Genomic DNA, 19,456 nt, shown 5'->3' with positions numbered 1-19,456 from the left:
TTAAATACATTTGATGTGTAAAGCCACTCAACATTTTGTATTCCAGGACAATCTGTCCACTCCAATTTTCTAGAAAAGCTTACCTGAGGTATAAAGTGATACTTGCTTTTGAAAAACCGAACAAGTCAAAAAAAATAAAGCCAAAATTAACCTTACTTCTCAATGGTCACTGTACAGTGCCCGTTATAGCAAAATGGTGTAACAAAAGCTGCATGGAAGACAATCCCACCCTGAATTCGCCTCCTGACTGAGGCCCTAGACTGCAAGCTGATGGAGATAAGAGACTCAGGTCTGGGCTGGGGTAGGAGAATACATGTACAGGAAGACTAAGCCCAGCATCTTCGGGGTGGAGACCACAGCCCCGGGCTATCACTTGCCAGGCTCACCAGACCCACATGTCAAAGGGGGGAGGAGGAGAGGATCTGGGTGTGTGCTGAAAAAGCCTCCAGTCAGAAAGAGTGAATGCCCACCCTCTGCTGTGCAGAGGAGCTCCAGGGGCCTTCACCCTGGAAAGGCACAACCAAGGGACATCCACATGAGGGACAGCAGAGGGGGTGTCATGACCCATCAAAGGCTGCCCTCAAAGGGGTTCCCAGACCCTGCATACAATGCAAAATGATGCAACAGATCCACAGTCTTACAGGGAACAGTGTCAAACCCGCCCCTATGGGGGACACACCTGGGTGTTCCCACTCGCCCTTCCCATTACATTCCAACAAAATAAAAATAATTTTAACTAGTTAATTCAGCTAGAAAAAGCAGGTCACTTTTAGAAGGCTGCTCTTAAAACCGAGGCTGCAGATTTACACTACAATATTGAACAAATGCTTTAATATAGGCATCATCAATTGAAGGGACAATAAATCAGAGGATGCCTCCATCAGCCCTAAAAGTAACTTAATAGATACAGAACTAACTATTCAGCAAGCTGTATGGAATACAGACAGGTCCTTTAGCAAAGGCCAGGGAGGATGTCTGTGTGTGTCTACAGGAAGGGGATGACAGGGAAGCAAATGTGAAAACCAATCTGTAGTGATGTACAATCACCCTTTTCTTTTTGTTTTTTTTTCCACATTTTCTTAAGTTTTCAAGAAGGGTTTCCCAACAAGGGTTTTTATGGTGGACACTAACCTGAGATAAGGACATATGTACAATCTTGCATTTCATCTCCACTGCAAAACCAGCATATCCCAGAGAAAAACGGGATAAAAGCAATTTTTTATTGTTTTTATGCACTAGATATGACATTAGTCCATTGTTCAGGTAATTTCCAGAGATGTTAATAAAATCAGGTTGTGACAAATATTAAATATGTGTAGTCACAGTCATAACTTGGTTTCAAGAGATATTAGGATCCAAAGCAGTGATGAATCTTCCTGTCCGACAGCTACAACACATGCAAGAAATAATTTTCAAGCTGAATGCATAAAGCTCATCCTGGTCACTAATATGTAGTAAAATACTGCTAAAAGCCTGCAGTCTACAATCAAATTGCAGTTCTGGTAACTTAACTCTAAAACACATTTTTATACAGTTCTCAAAAGTGATTTATTATTCTTCACCACATCTACCTCAGCTATTCATGCTGTGAGTAGTTTCTCATGCCGTGAGCAGTTTTTCATGACAACTACATGAGGGCACAGTTGTGATAAAGTAACTTTAAATATTGTTCAAACAGCAAATACATGGAAAATGTTACAAAACCGAATTCAGATGGCAAAAGTGAAATTCTGTTAAAATGCTATGGCCAAGGAGTTGACTTTGGTAAAATGTTTTGAGCTGCTTTGTTTTCCCCATGATACACATGCTGAGATTGCATCATGCAAAATGCATACATTTAAAAAAACCAAACAAACCTGCTTTATAGATATTATTTCTGTCCTACAAGAATGCCAATATTTACACCATTGATGGACACTGTCAAAAGGAATACACACCTGATCATCTTGGTTTGTGTGTCTGACAAGATACCGCAGAAAATTGAATCTGGAGCATTTCCGAACTAGGATGAGGTCTGCAGAACCATCTGCCAAATGAGCTGCTGGTGAAAGACCTTTGGGACTTCGTGGACAGGCACAGCTCATATTTACTGCATTGATGGCTAGAAATTTCCCTTTTATAACCTTCCATTCTTCTTCACCTTCTGAAACACATCAATAAAGATGTGGAGAGAGGTAATCATTTGATCTGTTCACAAGAACACCAAAAAGCAATCAAGGGCAACTTAAAATTCTTCCCTGGCCATATACATGTACTGTCAATAAATATCTAAAATAAACTACATTTAAAAATAATATTTTTAAGTATCTGTTTTTCATACACTAACAGAGAAAGTTGCTTTCTCCCTTCTGACTGTGACTACCTCCCATAACTGCTCTGCCTGCATGTCAAATTCAGGATCAGTGCTATCTGGGAAAACCTGCAAAGCCATAGGAAAAGAAAAGACAGGAAAGTGACAACTCTTGTAGTGTCAAAGTTCAGAGGGATTAACTTTTTAAAATTCTATTTTTGCCCTTCAACTTGTTAATCTTAAATAAACAATGATGAAAGGATTGTAGTTTAGTATTTGGTTTCTGAAGTAATATTCCTCCTCTGCCTCAATGCAGCAACTTAATGTTTTTAAAAAGTCAAAGGGAAGGGATGACTCAGGGCACAGCAAGGACCAGCAGGTAGCATAGCAGGAGTCTGCTTCCACTCTAGCTCCAAATGTCCCAAAATTAAAACTATTAACAGAGTTAAACGTTCCTGTGTGCAAATCTTCAGAGATTTCTGGAAAACAACACAAAGCCTCTTTTCAATACCTTGAAACTCTGTTGCAGATTACATGTAGACTGAGCTTAAATGTGTGCTGGCACTGATACTACCAGGAAGCAGAGAAATTTTCTAGAACAAAGAAGCATTGGCAGGCAATGCAGAGTTGTTGCCAAAACTGGTTTTTCTTGAATATGGATAAAAATATATTAAAAATGCCTTTTTTATTTTCAGTTTCCACATATTTCTCTTCCTTATCACAATAAGAAAAAGCCAAAAAGCAGCCATAACAATGTTTTTCTCCTACCAATATAAGTGGACTCATTTCAAATGAACAATTCCACACAAGTAATGGGTGCAGAACAGACAATGGACATACATGTTGTTCTAAGACTGGCAAGAGTGAATTGCCATTAAGGGTAAAACTAAGGAGTGAACAAAAAATGCTTAAGTTTGTTTATGTAAGCAAGGTAGAGATTTTGAGGAACATTAACTGGTATGGACTTGAACATCTAACATGATTCAGTTCCCCACATTTTGGTTAAATTACAGTGATTTTCAAGGTGCTTTTCTGATGGGATTACAGATGATGTTTATGCTATACATTGCATGTCCTGAAATTCTGATGTTCCTTACTGTCTTAGTTCTAGGAACTTCACATTTACTTTAGAGAATCATTATGACAATTGTCTAGGTTATTTTGAACCTGAAGTCTGTGATGCATTAATTTTGAATCAACATGTTCCAGGCTCTATACATCAGGAAAAATAAAAAGAAAAAAATTGTTTCTGAAGTATTTCGTAGTTGTTCACTCTTTGAACTTCTCTTGTTTTCTGGAGTTCATTGAAACTTCTTACTATCCACTCTCTATTAACAGAACAAGAAAAACAATTTTCCAGGAAAAACCATATAAACCATGTGACAAAAGACTTAAGAAAAACAAAAAACTTTATTGTAATTTTTCCATCTAGACTATTCCCTCTACCTCCTGAGAAACAAATCAAAAATAGCAAGAAAAAACCACGGCTTTTAAATTAAACATTTTTGCTTAATTTGCCACAGTGCTTTTTAGTATTGCTTGCTTTACTGCTGATCTTTTTATGTTGCTTTCAAACATGACATTACCAAAAGAAGTAATTTAAATCAGATTCAAAATGTGCATCTTAAGAGACCTGAGACACACCTAAATGTCAGACTATAGAATGACAGTTCAGGCTGGAGGCAAATAACAAGACCCTGCTCTGAGTTGAAGGTAACTGAACAGAACATAAACTACTGGAACTGGAAACAATAGGCATTTTCCAATACACAAACAACAAAATGCAAACATCTCCCTTTACTGATAAATTCTTTTGCTGTTTCTCTGAGAAGCATTAGTAATTTAGTCATCAGTGTGTCTAGATATGTACTAACATGTTAAGTATGCTTAAGATAAAATGCTTCTTTATGTTACTCTATTAGATGGTTTTCATCTGGTATAAATCTCAGCATGTTACTCAAGAACATCTTCACTGTTCAAAGTAAGAACGAAGTCAGGGTATCAATCACATTTTAAATGAACAACTCTTCTTATAACCATTTTGCAGTGTGTATCACTGTTACAGCACAAATTATTTGCTCAAAATATCCTACAGGAGGGCAGTCATAAGCAGGGAGTGCATAAGTGACACTCATCAGTGGTCTATTGTGTACACACACTGCAAGTTGCTGAAATCAGCATAAAGTGCTAACAGTCAACATTTACTCAGCACATGCACAGGGACTCCTGCACAATACAAAGAAATATGTTCAGCAACAACTAATCAAGCATCCTTCTAAACTTATCTGAATTACACACAAACCTGGTAGGCACAATGAAAGAGTCAGCCAAGACACCCTGCTGAGTGAAAAGCTTCTCTGAAGTGGAGATTTAAATCCTTTCTATAGTGAATAAAAAGTAGCTGATTGTATTATTTCCTTACCAGTACTGCATGGATAAGAGACTAGACTGCAAAGAAAGTCAGCTACCAGAAGTAGAATGGAATGAAGTAAACAATATCCTACATAATCAGCTGCTTAATGTCACCTGCAATGTTGGCTAACACTCTCTTGATTGCTAACTAACCTGTAGCTTTCCAGTAGCTCCTTTGCTAGACGAAAGGGAACAAAAAGACAGATTTAAAAACCAAACCAACCAACCAAAAAACCAAACAACACACACAAACGTGAAAAAATGCACATAAAACCCCTGACAAACCAAAGAAAAAAGGTTGGCAATTTATAACTCAATATTCTCTCAAAAAGACAAATATTTTTCTAACCAAAAAACTTACTGTCATATTTATATTATTATTTCTATGCATTATTTATACTCTAAAAAATTTTTCTTTAACTGAATCTGGCCATAGATTAAAATAAGAAATAGTCTGATTTGACCATCTCTTGACTATATCAAAGATCTGAAAGCAGCAGCTAGGATGAAAGCACGAAACAAGTGTAATGAGAATTCAAGTTGCACAGAAATCTTTATGCTACCAGTCAATCTCCACAGTATGATAATCTTTTGGCTAACAAATGCCAAGAACCTGGCACAGTCACAGTGCAAAAAAAATGCAACTGAAAGACAATGTAGGTCATAAGGACCAAATGCTTGTCAAGAAAATTATAATTGTATGCACTGGGCTCTACAATAAGAAAAAAACAGAGTAAAGGCAGAAAGAAACACCCACAGGAAGCCTGCCTGCTCTTTAAGAGGGGCTTATCCAAAATGATGAACCAAGCTGGAGGCAAAACTCAAGTGAATCTATGTTATCTCTCTCTACAAGGCCTCAAGTGTAGCAATATCAGTACTTCTCCCCATTAGGATGCAGCCAGACAAAAAGAGATACAACTAGGGGAATGACTGAAGAGAATTCATTAACACTTGTTTAAATGAGAGGAAAGAAAAGTTATGCCCATTAGGAAAAAACCCTACACAAGTGTGCACAGGGGTTAGAATGGGGATGAAAGAGAGAGTAAGGAGAGCATAACTAGAGAAAGAGGACAGAAATCTCATTTATCATTTATAGTGAGTATTGGTGGGATGTTGTACAGAAATACTCAAGTGCACTAGATCAGCTACTAGTTGTCCAAGTTCACAGCCTCATAGTTGGGTGACATTTATGCTAACAAACACAAAATTTTAATCCTGATCCATTCTAAAAGTTATCTCAATGAACTGCTTCCTTCTATGACACCTCATAGTTTATCCATTCAGTCCTTTTCACGAAAACCCATTGTCCTAGCTCACAGAATATTATTTTTCTTAAAGAAAAGAAACTAAACACACTGAAATATACAATTAGTATAATTTTATCAGAATTTTCTGAGGTTTGGGTAGAGAAGACACCTTACATGTTTTTCACATACTTAGAATCATAGTGTCATAGAATCATTTTGTTCGGAAAAGATCTCTAAAATCAGAGTCCAAATGTCAAATTAACACCACTAAACCACATCTGCCCAAGTGCCACATCCACGTGTCTCTGAACCCTTCCAGGACACCACTTCCATAGTTAGCCTTTTCCAATGCTTGACAACCCTTTCTGTGAAGAGATTTTTCCTAATATCCAAACTAAACCTCCCCTGGCATAATTTGAGGTCATTTCCTCATAACCTGGAAGAAGAGAAAGAACCCCACAAGGCTACAGCCTCCTTTCAGGCAGTTGTAGAGTGTGATGAGGTCTCTCCTGAGCCTCCTTTACTCCAGGCTAAACATCCCCAGCTCCCTCAGATCCTCCTCACAGGACTTGGGCTCCAGACCCTTAACCAGCTCTGTTGCCCTTCTCTGGACATGTTTCAGCACCTCAGTGTCATTCTTAAAGTGAGAGGCCCAAAACTGAACATAGGATTCAAGGTGTGGCCTCACTAGTGATGAGTACAGGGGGGTGATGACACTTACAGGTGTTTTCTGTAAACTGAAAGAAACAATGGATTATCAAGTAACTCAATGTTTAAAAACCCAAAATACATGCACACTTGAACTGCTATCTTCTGAAAAAGAATAATTTGTGTAATACTATTACATTTTACTTTCTTTTGATAAATTACCTTCATGTTTCAATCCATGTTCCTTGTTCTGTTCTGCCAGCTGTTTCTCACTTTGCTTGCAAATGTAACATCTGAAAACAAAAATACCATTCAATTCCTGAAAGACCTCCACTATTATTCATTTCAACTTTTTTATTTTTCCAGTCATTACAAGATCTTCCCCCACCACAAGATGCACCACAGCACTGACAATCCTCATGTGGCATGAATAATCATAGCCCTGCAGGCAGTGCAGTTATCTAAGTACAGTTCTAAAGATTACTGGATGTCAGAGGTAACAGCAGCAGAGGATCACAAGATCACACAGGTTGGAAGGGATCTCTGATGTGACCAAATTTGGCCTCACAGGAAAGCTCAAAGTTGGTCTAACAGGACCAGGATGCTCAGTGTCTTATCCAGTCAAGCTCTGAGGATCTGTGAGGGTCAAGTCCACCAACCTCTGGGCACCTTGTTCCAACATCTGACTGCTCTAACACTGAAAGACACTGACATACTGGAGACACTCCATCTCACAAGTGCCCTTGCTCATCCAAATTGCTTTTCTATCCTTCAAGTTATTCAAGTTATTCAAGTTTCTGAGTATCAGAATGGATTATTCTTGAACTCTGAGGAGGTACCAACTAACTCTCCCATGCCTCTTTGTCCTCCAGGACAGTCTCCCATGTAATCTTGCCGAGATACCAAATAAATCCAAGTCCAAGGTTGCAATTCTACTCTTTGTTTCATTTACTTCTCTCAGAAGTTAAAACTCTATAATCTCACAGTCCCTACTGCTAAAACTGCCCTCAACCATCACATCCCCACTCTTTATCTTCTGTAACAAGACTGGCAGAGCAGTTTTAGCCAGCCTGTCAATCACCTGCATAATCAATTTCACTACCACACCCTAGGATTCTCCTAAATTTCTTGTGCCTGGCCCTACTGCCTTTCCAGCAGTTATCAGGAAGGATAACTGATAACTGATAAGGAATGCCTGTGAGGGACCAGGCATTCCTTACTCCATTCCTGAAACCTGGATGGAAACCTGGATGACAGCTCTCTCCCTCTTGAGACTCCCCTCCCTCTGGTACATGAGGGTACCCAAAGGGTTGGGATAACTGCTTCAGCTGATGCTGGAGTCTGATCTCCAGTGTGTCACATCACTGGCACAGCAGTCTTATTGTTTCTGGACAAAGTTTGTGGCTTCTCTGTATCCTGCTGTGCTGTTTGGTGATGTGACAAGTACTTCATGTCTGATAGTTAAATCCATATATAAAGAGGAATAACCAATACTAGTGCATAACTTCAAGCAAGTGAAAGCAAAGAGAAAGGAAGGAGCACTGGCAGATTAAGGCAGGCTCCCTGACTAAAGAAACAAGTCAAGCATATCAGAAAGAATTCATACAGCATCATAGTAGCATACAAAGAAACAGGCTAAATAGGCTAATTCCTGAGAGGACTTGTCCTCAGGACAAGCCATGCCAGCTGTTACAGCACTAAAACAACGTCTAAAATTTCTAGATGCAGTTAGGATGTGAACACTTGAGAATTTCTGAATTATTATTTCTATTTGTAGAAGCTACAAGCCATACAGATTTTTGATTTCTTAGTAAGAACACAGCAGAGTATCCTCAGCATCTTGTAACTGAGTCCTGTGCTGTTATATTTTGCTTCACTTAAAACTGGGGGAGGAGGAGAACCAGCTAACAAAATTTTATTAGTTTTTTGTTTAATGATCTGATAAAATGAGGTGCTCTTTTTAATGAGTCCATAATTGTTTTCACAAGCTTATCTCTTTCAGAGTAAGTGTTTTGATATTAAAACCAACAGTTCTGTAACCTCTATTTATGTACAGGCCTTTAAAAATAGTTCACACCAAATATCCAGAAATAAACATTAGCCTACCCCATTCTGCAGCTCTCTTTATCTCGTGGAGATCCATGAGTCTGTTTTGCTGGTTGATAAGCAATTGTTCCTTCATAATAGTGATGAGAAAGAAAAGTCTTGAAGCCTACATAAAAAAAGGCATTATGCAGCATTAAGTCATTATAAATCCACATGGCAAATATCTCTGCATACATTCCTTGATTTTTCATCTCTTTCCTTCTCTAAGGACTGCAAAACAATAGTAGCCCTCCTCAAGCTGAGAAGTCCTTTTCTTATGATGTTTTAGACTGTATGGAACAAGCAAATGTCACAGTATCACTCCAATGTTGTAACATTTGTCAGAAGTGCCATTATTTCACTTGACAGCTTTAAAAACCAACTAAAATATTTAGTTATATATCACTGTTGAATCTTAAAATTTGCCTGCACTAAAACTTTCCTCATGCATCTTCTTTCCCTAACACAAGATAAATCAAACAAAGCAAAAGATACTTTCCACTATCATAGGGCTTATCCAAATACTAGGTAACAAGACTAAATCATTCATCTCTCTCTATAAGGGCAAAATTAACAATTCATTCCATCAACTGAATGTTCAAGATGGAGGAGTGCCTATCTCTCTTTAAGTGACTAAAAAGGAAGTAAAAATTATTAGGACAGAGAAGTTATTGCTTTTTAGGCCATTTTCAATAGGTGGCACATATTCAACACAACTTTATTGAGCCCACTCTCAATGTTAACCCCAAAGTTACAGAGCTTTATATAATGTAATCCAATATATTTGATACTACAAGGAGTTTAAAATCAGGCTCAGTCTGTTTCTGATGTTTACAAGCTTGAAAGCAGGTTGGTTTGGAGTTGGAATAAACCAACTGCTTCAATATGTTTACAAACTGACAAAATAACGTAGTAATTAAAAGAATTACCTGAGTAGTCATATCTCATTGGACCCATCCACCGCTTCTTCTCACTATCTTTCAATATATCTCCATAAAAACCATAACCCAGCAATGACACAGAGTATTTCAAAAATGTGTTGTTGTGATGTACAGAAGAGACATCCAGAGGCTGACAGTCACCTATGAAGATTAGAAGTGCAAGGGTTTGTCAAGTCTTATTTCATTTGCAGCTGCAAGCATGATAGTAACTTTAAGACTGCAAAGTCATTAAAAATAAAAAATACATATTGCATTTATGTCAATATATATGTAATAAATGCATATGCTTCTTACACATAAAGAAAAGGAAATATAATTTTTAATACTAGTTTTATCTCATACTTTAAAAGCATTAAACACTAAGTGAGAAGAAAGGGCTCAGTATGCTACAAACGTGTAATGAAGAATTTACAGTCCTTCACCTGTAGCAGTAGGAGCGGATAGAGTTGAAGAACTATTTAGATTGGAAGAGGCCTTTGGGATCATCAAGTCCAAATGTTAACCCAGCCCTCTCAAGGCCACTACTAAACCATGTCCCTAAGTGCCACATCTTGTCTTCTAAGTATTGGCACCCTGTGTCAATGCTTGACAGCCCCTTTTCCATGGCAGATCAGTGCAGTATCTCCTGTACATCTCCTGGGTACTACTTAAACCTCTGTGTCATACTATCAGAGGATATTCAAGCTGCAAGGAGCCTTTGGAGGTTCCTCATTAAACCCTCCACTCAGACGAGGTTCAGCTATGAGGTCTCATCAGGCTACACAGGGTTTATCCAGTCAAGTCCTGGAAATCCCCAAGAACAAAGAATACACCACCTCTCTGATGTTCTCCTCATGCAAACTTTGGAGTGATGGTGGGAGTTGTGGGGGTGGGGTTTTTTTGCTTTCTTTGGTATTTTGGCGTTTGGGGTTTTTCCTATTTCACAGGGAGGTTGGACCAGATGATCCACTGTGGTCCCTTCCAACCTGACCCATTCTGTGATTCTGGGACTTAACAACACAGCTAAAATACTATGATATAGTAAAGCCACATCTTTCCAATCCTAGTCCAAAGGCTTTAACTCCACAGATGCTGAACAGAGTAAACCATAGGTTAGTAAGAGCAACACATGTGTAAATCTTTGCAACACCAGATCCTAAAACTGCAGCTGTTACTCAGTAATGATATCAGAAGGCATTGTAACTCTAACTTGGCAAGGGAATATTGAATTGCCCAGGACAATTGGACAACTAGCACAAAATAGTACCATTCAAGTGTACATGCATTTCTCAAAGCTTTTATTTTTCTCTAAGATAGATATACATATATATAGATATACAGTCCAACAACTGATGCTTATTGCTATTTACTACTTTCAAAAGAATGACAGAATTAATGAAAACTTTAGCACAACATTTTTGAAATATTATGTTTCCTTGAAAACAATGAATTACTGTAGAGAAAGCAATCAATTTTAACCTCCCATACTTCAAATCAGAGACTTAAATCCCAGACAAAAACTTTGTATTTCAACTCAGCCATTATGTTCAAATTACATTTCACAGACATAAAGAAAGAACTAAATGAAAATGGTATTTTGGGCTACTTCCATTGTTTTTGTAACAACACAGCAAACTGTGACCACCCACCTACAATAATATGAAGAGCTGAAGTTACTGGATCAGAAATGCCAACAGTTGAATAGCATATGCAATCTGTTGATCCTGAAAAATAAAAAACTAGGCATCAATTTGTATCTTTGAACAACAAGTATTATTAGTACAGTCCTCCAAATAAAATCATTATGTTCCTTTGGTTTGCTCCTCTCCATTTTATGGAACAAAGTAATTACAGGAATACTGTATTATAATTTTTATTATTTAAACTATAACATCGCACCCCACAATGAATACAAGTTATTGCTCTCTATATAAAGTACAAAATCTCACAATGTAAGCAATAAATATGTAGCAATTATGAAGGGAGTTAATTTACATGGAAAATGTCACTATTACATTATAGCTTTTATATCAAATGAAGCAGGCATACACTGATTTTCCTCTGTTTAGGATTTCTTGCTCATTGAGATCTCATGAAAGGAAGAGAAATTGACTGGTCTGCTGATTTTTGTGATACTGTTCTAAATTTCAGGATGTCATCTTATACCAGAAACTTCTGCTCTGTTCTATTATTTGAAAATTAGTAAAAATACTTGCTTTCAGGAATTAGTTTCTAGATAGGGTAACAAAATGGACAGAGATGTACCTTTACAGACTTGATGCAAAATACCTACAAGCCGGGAAGCTTTAGGTTTCACCTATATGCTGTTTAGAAATGGACAACTCTCCCTGTTTCCTATAGAAAACAAGAGCCTACCATAGGGATTTGGTTTCTGCTCTGCAGCAGGGACTTGGAACTCAGGTCCAGACCTACAGAAGTGTATTTGGTGCAGCACCTAACTCCGAATTTATCTTACAGCTTCTCCCAACCCTTCCATGAAACTGAATTCCTTCAAAGTCAAAGATAGATGTCTGAAAAGATAAACTTTGTCCACATACATGTTCTCAGATTTCCTACCAATGCATTAGGTGGAAGAGCAGCTCAAGTAAAGTGTACTTGACTTCTGAGGCCTTATCAAATTGAAGCAAATTAATAATGGAGGAATGAGCAACCCTTATTTAAAAACCACTTTTAGTTCTTGTTCATTTTGGAAATAGTCAGGGCATTAGCAGTTAATAACAGGGGCAAAGAAAATCCTTTCCTTTTCGGAAGATTGACACCATTTCCCCTGCCTGTGAATGGAGGACAGAAACTTTTACCAAGTAAATGTTATGCAGAAATCTACCAGGAATGAGCAGCATCTCCAGGAGCCACTTAAAGAGAATATAACAGAACTGCAGGACAAAAGAAACAGTGTGACTAAACAGACCTCTCACTGCAAGGCTGAGGTTCAAGACAGTGCTAGTGTACCATTACAGGCATATGCCACTGCAGAACAGAGGACTCCAATTCAATTTCCCTCAGTATCACAACAGATGGGGTACTCAGATGATGATCTTGTGTCACATTTAAGGTTCTATAAAAGAAAATATTAAGTGGACTTCTGAACCTGAAGCTATACTTTATGGCCAAGTTTCATATTGTTTTCTATGCTCATGAACAGAAAATTCTGACTACTTTTGAAAAGAAAAACAAACAATCACTAAGAGACATGACCTAAACTTCTACTGGTGAATGTACAAGCCTAACACTTAATCCAACATTTCTCATTTCTTCCACATCTGCGTGCGTTCTGCTCCTACAATTACCTCAATTACATTTGTCTTGATGCAAACAGAGCTTCCAAGTGGTTTTACACTACAGATGGGAGGAGAAGAGGGGAATTCGTGCAAGCTACTTTTCAACATCAGAGGCCCATCTCCCTGTGACCTATATCCAATTAAAAGCTGATTCATCTGTTTGGCAATTACACAGAACTTATTTACATTTCTATTCATTAACCAGCAAGGAAGGTCTGAAATTAAAACTGAAGTCTGAAATTAATTCTGAGATTCTAAAATGGGAGACATACCAACAGTAAAATACTGTTGGTTTTTTCCTCTTGGAGCTGGTAGTATGGAGCAACAAAACCAGTGACCTATTTACATGGATGTAACTACTATGGCATTCCACACACATGAAAAGGGAATGTAACTTGCCATAACACCACACCAAGCATGAACCTAACAGTACTTGTTTAAAGGTCACAAAAATGTTCATGATGACTAAGGGTTTGAATTCTTTTGAATACTTAACCAAACAAGACTTCTAGATCTTTAGGTAGATCTTCACTAGGCGCAGAATCTACAGCTGCCGCCACAACATTCTGAACAGATGGACACACAAACCCACCAAAATCTGGGTTATTTCATCAGTATAAGTCTGATATGAAAAGCAGGATTAGAATGTAAATATATCTTGAATAATATCCCGTGATTAATATCTTAGGATTGCCAGAGCACTCAGTTCGGGCAAGAAGCTTCCCATAGAGCATGACTAATGTTAAGTGGTGGGTATTGTACACTCTGACTAAACCAACAGAAAAATTATGTACATACTCTGCCAGATTTTCTTTGGGGATTTTCAAGGGCAACAGCCTGAGTGAAGGAACATAAAAGAGGTTTTTATGGATCGCAGAGAACTACATGCAAATGTGAAGGAAGTAGTTGGACTACTTGCTAACTGGGTCCTAATTCACTTGAAAAAAAAGACAAACACATTCAGTATAGAAACGAATTATTGCATTGGTTTGTTATCAGAGATGAAAATCAGCATGCAAAGCAATGATTAAGTTTCAGGTTAAGACACACACACAGCTGTATGTGTGCATGTTACACTGCAGACAATATGCCAAAGCTTCTGCTCTGGTCAAGGACATACTGTCAGGAATAGCTGATGGCAGCTTCAGCTTGAGTCAAGGTACTCACACACAGGCCTCAGTGGAAGGCCTTGGGAAGCAAGACATCTGCATGTGACAAGCAGATGCTACAGAAGATCAGCAGGCTCTGCTGATCCTATTGACCAGATGCCATCTGCTATAAGTTTAGATGCCCATCTCAATGCAGACACCAAATGTAAGCATGAAAATTTGAGTGTCAGTTTCAAACTGAAACTTACCTTAAGGATATTAATTCCTTTATCTAAAATGCCACCAACCACCAGTGCTGCAGATTAGTCTGCTTGTCCTCCAACTCCTACTCTAGCACTACAATCTCTTGCATAGGCCAGTACATTTCAACAATGGTGGCACCACACCACCATGCCATAGGCAGATGCTGAATGTCTGAATTCTCCCAGCTAAAGAAAGCTTTCACCCCAGATACTTTGATATTAACAACTCACTGAAAACGTGAAATATGTAGAAGGCACAACATTTTGTGTTTGATAAAGTAGGTATAATTACTTTGAATCTTTAGCACACATCACTCATTTTCCCCAAAGTTGTTTTTTATTAGGAGGTCTCATACCACCACATGGTTGTTATACAGGCAAGCTCTTCTGTGTTCTTTTCCTCCGCAAGTATGAAAAATGCAATCTTTTATATAAGTACATTTAATGATATAAAAATTAAAGAAATCCTTCCTTTTAATTAATCAATCTCAAGGAAGAACAATCAAGATATTTATTGAAGTATGAATGAGCACATACTCTGCATAAGGAAGTTTTGTTAAAGCAATATTACAGAGAGCAAAGTGAGGGACTGCATTACACAGAATGAACTACAGCCAAATCACCAGATTTCCCCTTTGCATGTGAACATTGCTAGATATTTGTGAGTAGGCAAGTCATGCAAACAGGTACACTCAGACACCACTTCACAAATTTAAATTGGTAACAGAACCACCAAAGTGGTTAAGCAAAACTCAGATAATTTGCTGGTTGCATGGAAGAGTTCATACCATTGATTGGTGGACCAACAACAGACAGTCAAAGTGCCAGACTTAATAATCTGAACCATGATTAGACTACTAACTTAACAACTAAGGTTTTTTAAACCAAAACACACACATGGTGTGGGGTGCAAATATTTATTTTTGTGCTTTAATTGATGGAAACTAAACAATTACAAACAACTGAAGTACAAAACTAAGCAGGTGACAGAAGCAAGTCAGCTAGATGTTGATCCTATGGAAAACAGTGAATTTAATAAAGAAATATAAATACTTTTAGAGCTCCTGAGCAATGCTCTATGTGAGATAGTCTTGACAGAGGAAGATGCTCCCATGGCACCTACAGAATCCTCAGACAAATCAGTTTAAGAACAGTATTTGTAGTGAAAAAAAGGAAGCATAGCAACTTCAGTGGGGGTCTCATTTGTGCAGTTTTTGTGAATCCATAATCCACGCACTCATCATACAGATGAAATGTCAGCTAAGCTGCCCTAATGACAGGGTAACTGCATGTTTTTGGATCAAGCAGCATTTAATATTTTGAAAAATTCTACAAAACTACTTTTCTGAGAAGTGCTTCTTAAATGAGAAGGAGGTGGCGCGTTCAAAAGCAAGGGGAGAAGCCACTGCTACAGGGAGAGATGAAGGGTCTGGGCTTACACCCGTGTACCTACTCAAAGCTTTGCATATCTTCCTTTACACATACAGAAACCAAGAAGTCAAGTTTTATCTGCAGAACAACAGACTGGCTTAAAGAGAAACAGTCCAGAAAGACTTTGGTGTAGGATTTTTTTGGTAGATAATTACTTCAGTGTAGCTCAGTAACACAAGACAACAAAAATGGTTTAGTCTAATAATGGCAGATTTTAGAGATGAAGTTAACATCACAGGAGTAAGTAACTTTGACTTACTTGTCGCCATGGCAGGCCCACTATATTAAATGCAGTATTTAGCCCTAAGACTGTCATTTCAAGAAATTTAATGGATTTAAAGTACTGAAGGAGGAGCATAAAACATGCACTTCAGATTTCAAAGTGGATATAGTGAACTTTGAAATGAGACGCTAACTAAATGGCAAAGATCATTAAATATTACAAGCTTTGTAGCTAAGAAGTCTAAGAACAGATCACTTGGAGTAATTAAACAAGAAAGATAACTTTTATTGCTACGCTCCAACACATTTTAAAGATAATTTTTACACTCTAAATGACAGTGAGTTCCATATGAGTCCAGTCACACTACACAACTTGACTTGAATCTATTTTTTAAGCTTGTGAATGAATCCTCCATCTTTTTCCTGTATTACATTCACATAGGAAGCCTGTACTGCCTTTGGCATTCTTAACTTCTACAGTGACACATCAACATTCTGATTATAATCATACTGCATCCTTCAATCCTAAACAGTACAGAGCTGACCACCAGAACACAGTGATCTGGATGCACTAGAAGCCTAAAATCACCATAGCTATTACCTTTGTGTCTATACTTTACTCAATATTCCCAAGGGCTTAGATTTTCCCCCACAGTGGGTTGCAGACTTGATTTTTGCAATGAATACAGTACAACAACACAGAGTGAAGTGGGTTTGTTTTTTCCTATCTGCCAAGATCATTAAAAATATTTAATCTAGTAAGTTCTTTTAAACTAAAAAAAGAACAGCAGTTGACAGCTTTGTCCTCCCATTCCATGCCAAGAACAGCATTCTATGCTCCAGAAAGTTAGAATCATGATATACAAATAATATTCAACATTCAAAAAAAGAGCCTGCACAATGGAATTCTGCTATGAAATAAAGCTTATCACTGAAACCCAGTCATTTAGATGAGTGTTTTAGCATTAAATCTCTTTCATTTGTAATTTTGAACCTCTGTACAATTAAATTGTCAGTCTCGGAGCAAAGACCACTGCTGAACTTAGTTTTGTTTGAATACAGAAACTGTTTAATCACAACCACAAACCACAACCTACTACATTTCTCTTAGCACAATGATATCAGGAACTAAGGTGAAAACACTGATCCACTGTCACCTTACCCCAGGCTCCTGTCATCACTAAGTAAACCATCTCTATGTATCAGAAGACACACAGAGCTTTAGATCTTCATCTCTAAACTATAGGTAGTCTTTGTTTTCAATATCTATTAATGAGTTCCTAGGATATTTTAAAAAGGTTGGTTATAAAGAAGTAGAACACAATGGATGACGTTTTATTAGATGCAGTATTAGTATTTCATTATTACTTTTGACTTGTATTTCAGGACTATTGGTTTAGTTAAAAAAAAATAAAAAAAAGTTCCTCCTAAGAATTTCACTTATTTTTGGAACAGACTTCTTGCACTAGTGATAGAGCTAGAGTATCTGTTGGGGTCAATACATGGCCAGAACTTCATTGTATCAAACAAAGATGAATACAGAACAGCTTCACCATGGGCTGGAAAAATACAAACCAGAAAAAAACCCCAAATCTTGCTGCCTTGAGGGAGGGTTATGCTGTTTCATACTCAATTTAAGGTCACTGTAATGACTAGATGTGTCAAGATTTGTTCAGTGACTTGACTACCTTTTTCAATAAATAAGCATTTTCCCATATATACAGTAATGGATCATTTTAAATACCACACAATAGACAAACAGATCAAGATATATATTATCCTCTCTATTTCCAAACACTTAATTAATAGAACTTTAAGGCCAGCTTCCTTACACATCATTATAAAAACTTTTTGAGGGATTTGAATAATGACTTGGAGAAAATATTTGAACAATAGCATTGATTACAAGGCTGTACCTCATGTCAGTTCTAGGAATAGAACATACAGTACACACTCAAATACCAAAAGGATACAGTGGACAAAACACAACAAAGAAAACAAAATATGTAAGAGAAGTGACTTGATACATGCTAACAAAATTAAAATGTCAACGAAGTTCATACTTTTTGGGTGCAAAAGTAATGCACCCAACGAAAAAAAACCGCATTAAGATAATGGAGAAAAAGCAAGGTTAATCTTTCCTGAGGACAAAGAAATAGCTCTTAATATTGAGGTTCTGGTTTTTCAATTGTATCTTCTTAGGGTCACATATCTCCAGTAAGCAAAATCTTCTGAAACCAGTCATGTAAGCAAAATACCTTTAGTTCAAGAAATCTGCCCAAGTAAGAAAAAGGATGAGAAGAAGAACACTTTGAATTCTATTCTTGTGAAGTTCATTATACATACTGACTTTAATACAAAGCTTTAACAAATAAAATCAGAATATACTGAAATATAATAGGAGGGTGAAAAACCATAAGGGTATATTCACATTGTAACTTTTAGATACCAAACATTTACTATACTGCAAGCAGAAAAGGTTAAGCTTCTTGGAAGTAACAACTCAGAATGTTTGGGTCTGGATACATTTTTTACAAAGATGAAAGGAATATAAAATTAGTCACCCATAGTGTGAGAGTACAAACGTTGTACTTCACTTGGTATAGTTTTACAACCCGAACTAAATTTTCTCAGAAGCCTTTATTTTAATTCTAACCAGAAGCTTACAATGTTTATTTCATGCCCAGTTCTTTAATTCAAAGCTCAAGCATCAGACAAGAAAAGCGAACAGCATAGAAAAGATACTGGACTGTCCCCTGTATTCCTACAGACACCTCAAAATTACTGATTCTGTTAAAGAGTTAAAACAGTTAATTCAGTCCTGTAAGAGAAAGCAAACTTATTAATCTGCTTTTGAAGGAATCTTTGAGGACCAAAGGGGCAGGATGAGGTAACAGCTGGGACACCAGATTGAAAATAGTTAAGACAGATCGAAAGAATGCCTTTACGGTCAATAACAATAACAATAATCATATCAAGAAAGACCTCAGTTTGAAGAATGAGTTCTCTCAAATGACAGCAGTCAGGATTGCCTGAAAAAGTGGCTGAAATTGACAACTGTGAATGTGCAGCCCCTCTAACAAGGGGCAGAAACTGCAACTTGGTCTGGAAAACGAGAACTGTTCCTCATGGAAATGAAGAAAAGAGAGTCCAGGAATCTTAGCATTTGTATGGAGTTTGCCAGACCAGCAGAAAGTTCTCATTATAATTCTAACTAAATTAGTTGATTTGGAACTGGAAAAATATTTATCAGGTAAATTTCTTTAGTAAATTCCACTCAATGTGTTTAGAAGGGCATTACTGCCAACATCTTTCTCATATTAACACACAGTAAGACACAAAAAAAGATAGTTATTAAATTCTGAAGTTATACATTAAGATTTGATTTCCTTTACAAAATATTCTTCCTAAAAAAAATTGCATGTGATCAAAAATGTTATATGGATACAAACAGTGTTAGTTAGGTGTCTTGATAGAATATCATTGCTCAGATCTTACATGTAGGCCTAAATTCATCAAGCTATGAATAAGGAAAAAATTTCAAGAATTAA

The 19,456-nt window shown here is 37.2% G+C and overlaps 1 protein-coding gene across 1 annotated transcript in view; it reads right to left on the bottom strand.

Moving 5' to 3' along the window:
- CERK (ceramide kinase) overlaps positions 1-19,456 on the bottom strand; it is a 32,858-nt gene that overhangs the window by 3,911 nt on the left and 9,491 nt on the right. The window contains exons 7-11 of the mRNA XM_031059010.1: positions 11,252-11,349; positions 9,612-9,764; positions 8,704-8,809; positions 6,820-6,890; positions 1,938-2,143 (exon numbers count right to left, since the gene is read on the bottom strand). Of these exons, the coding sequence (XP_030914870.1) occupies positions 1,938-2,143; positions 6,820-6,890; positions 8,704-8,809; positions 9,612-9,764; positions 11,252-11,349 (634 nt within the window). The remainder of the gene's footprint in view (positions 1-1,937; positions 2,144-6,819; positions 6,891-8,703; positions 8,810-9,611; positions 9,765-11,251; positions 11,350-19,456) is intronic.

This window comes from Geospiza fortis, unplaced genomic scaffold (assembly GCF_000277835.1).
Source record: "Geospiza fortis unplaced genomic scaffold, GeoFor_1.0 scaffold424, whole genome shotgun sequence".
Classification (NCBI taxonomy): Eukaryota; Metazoa; Chordata; class Aves; order Passeriformes; family Thraupidae; genus Geospiza; species Geospiza fortis.
This window is presented reverse-complemented; position numbering and strand designations above follow the sequence as displayed.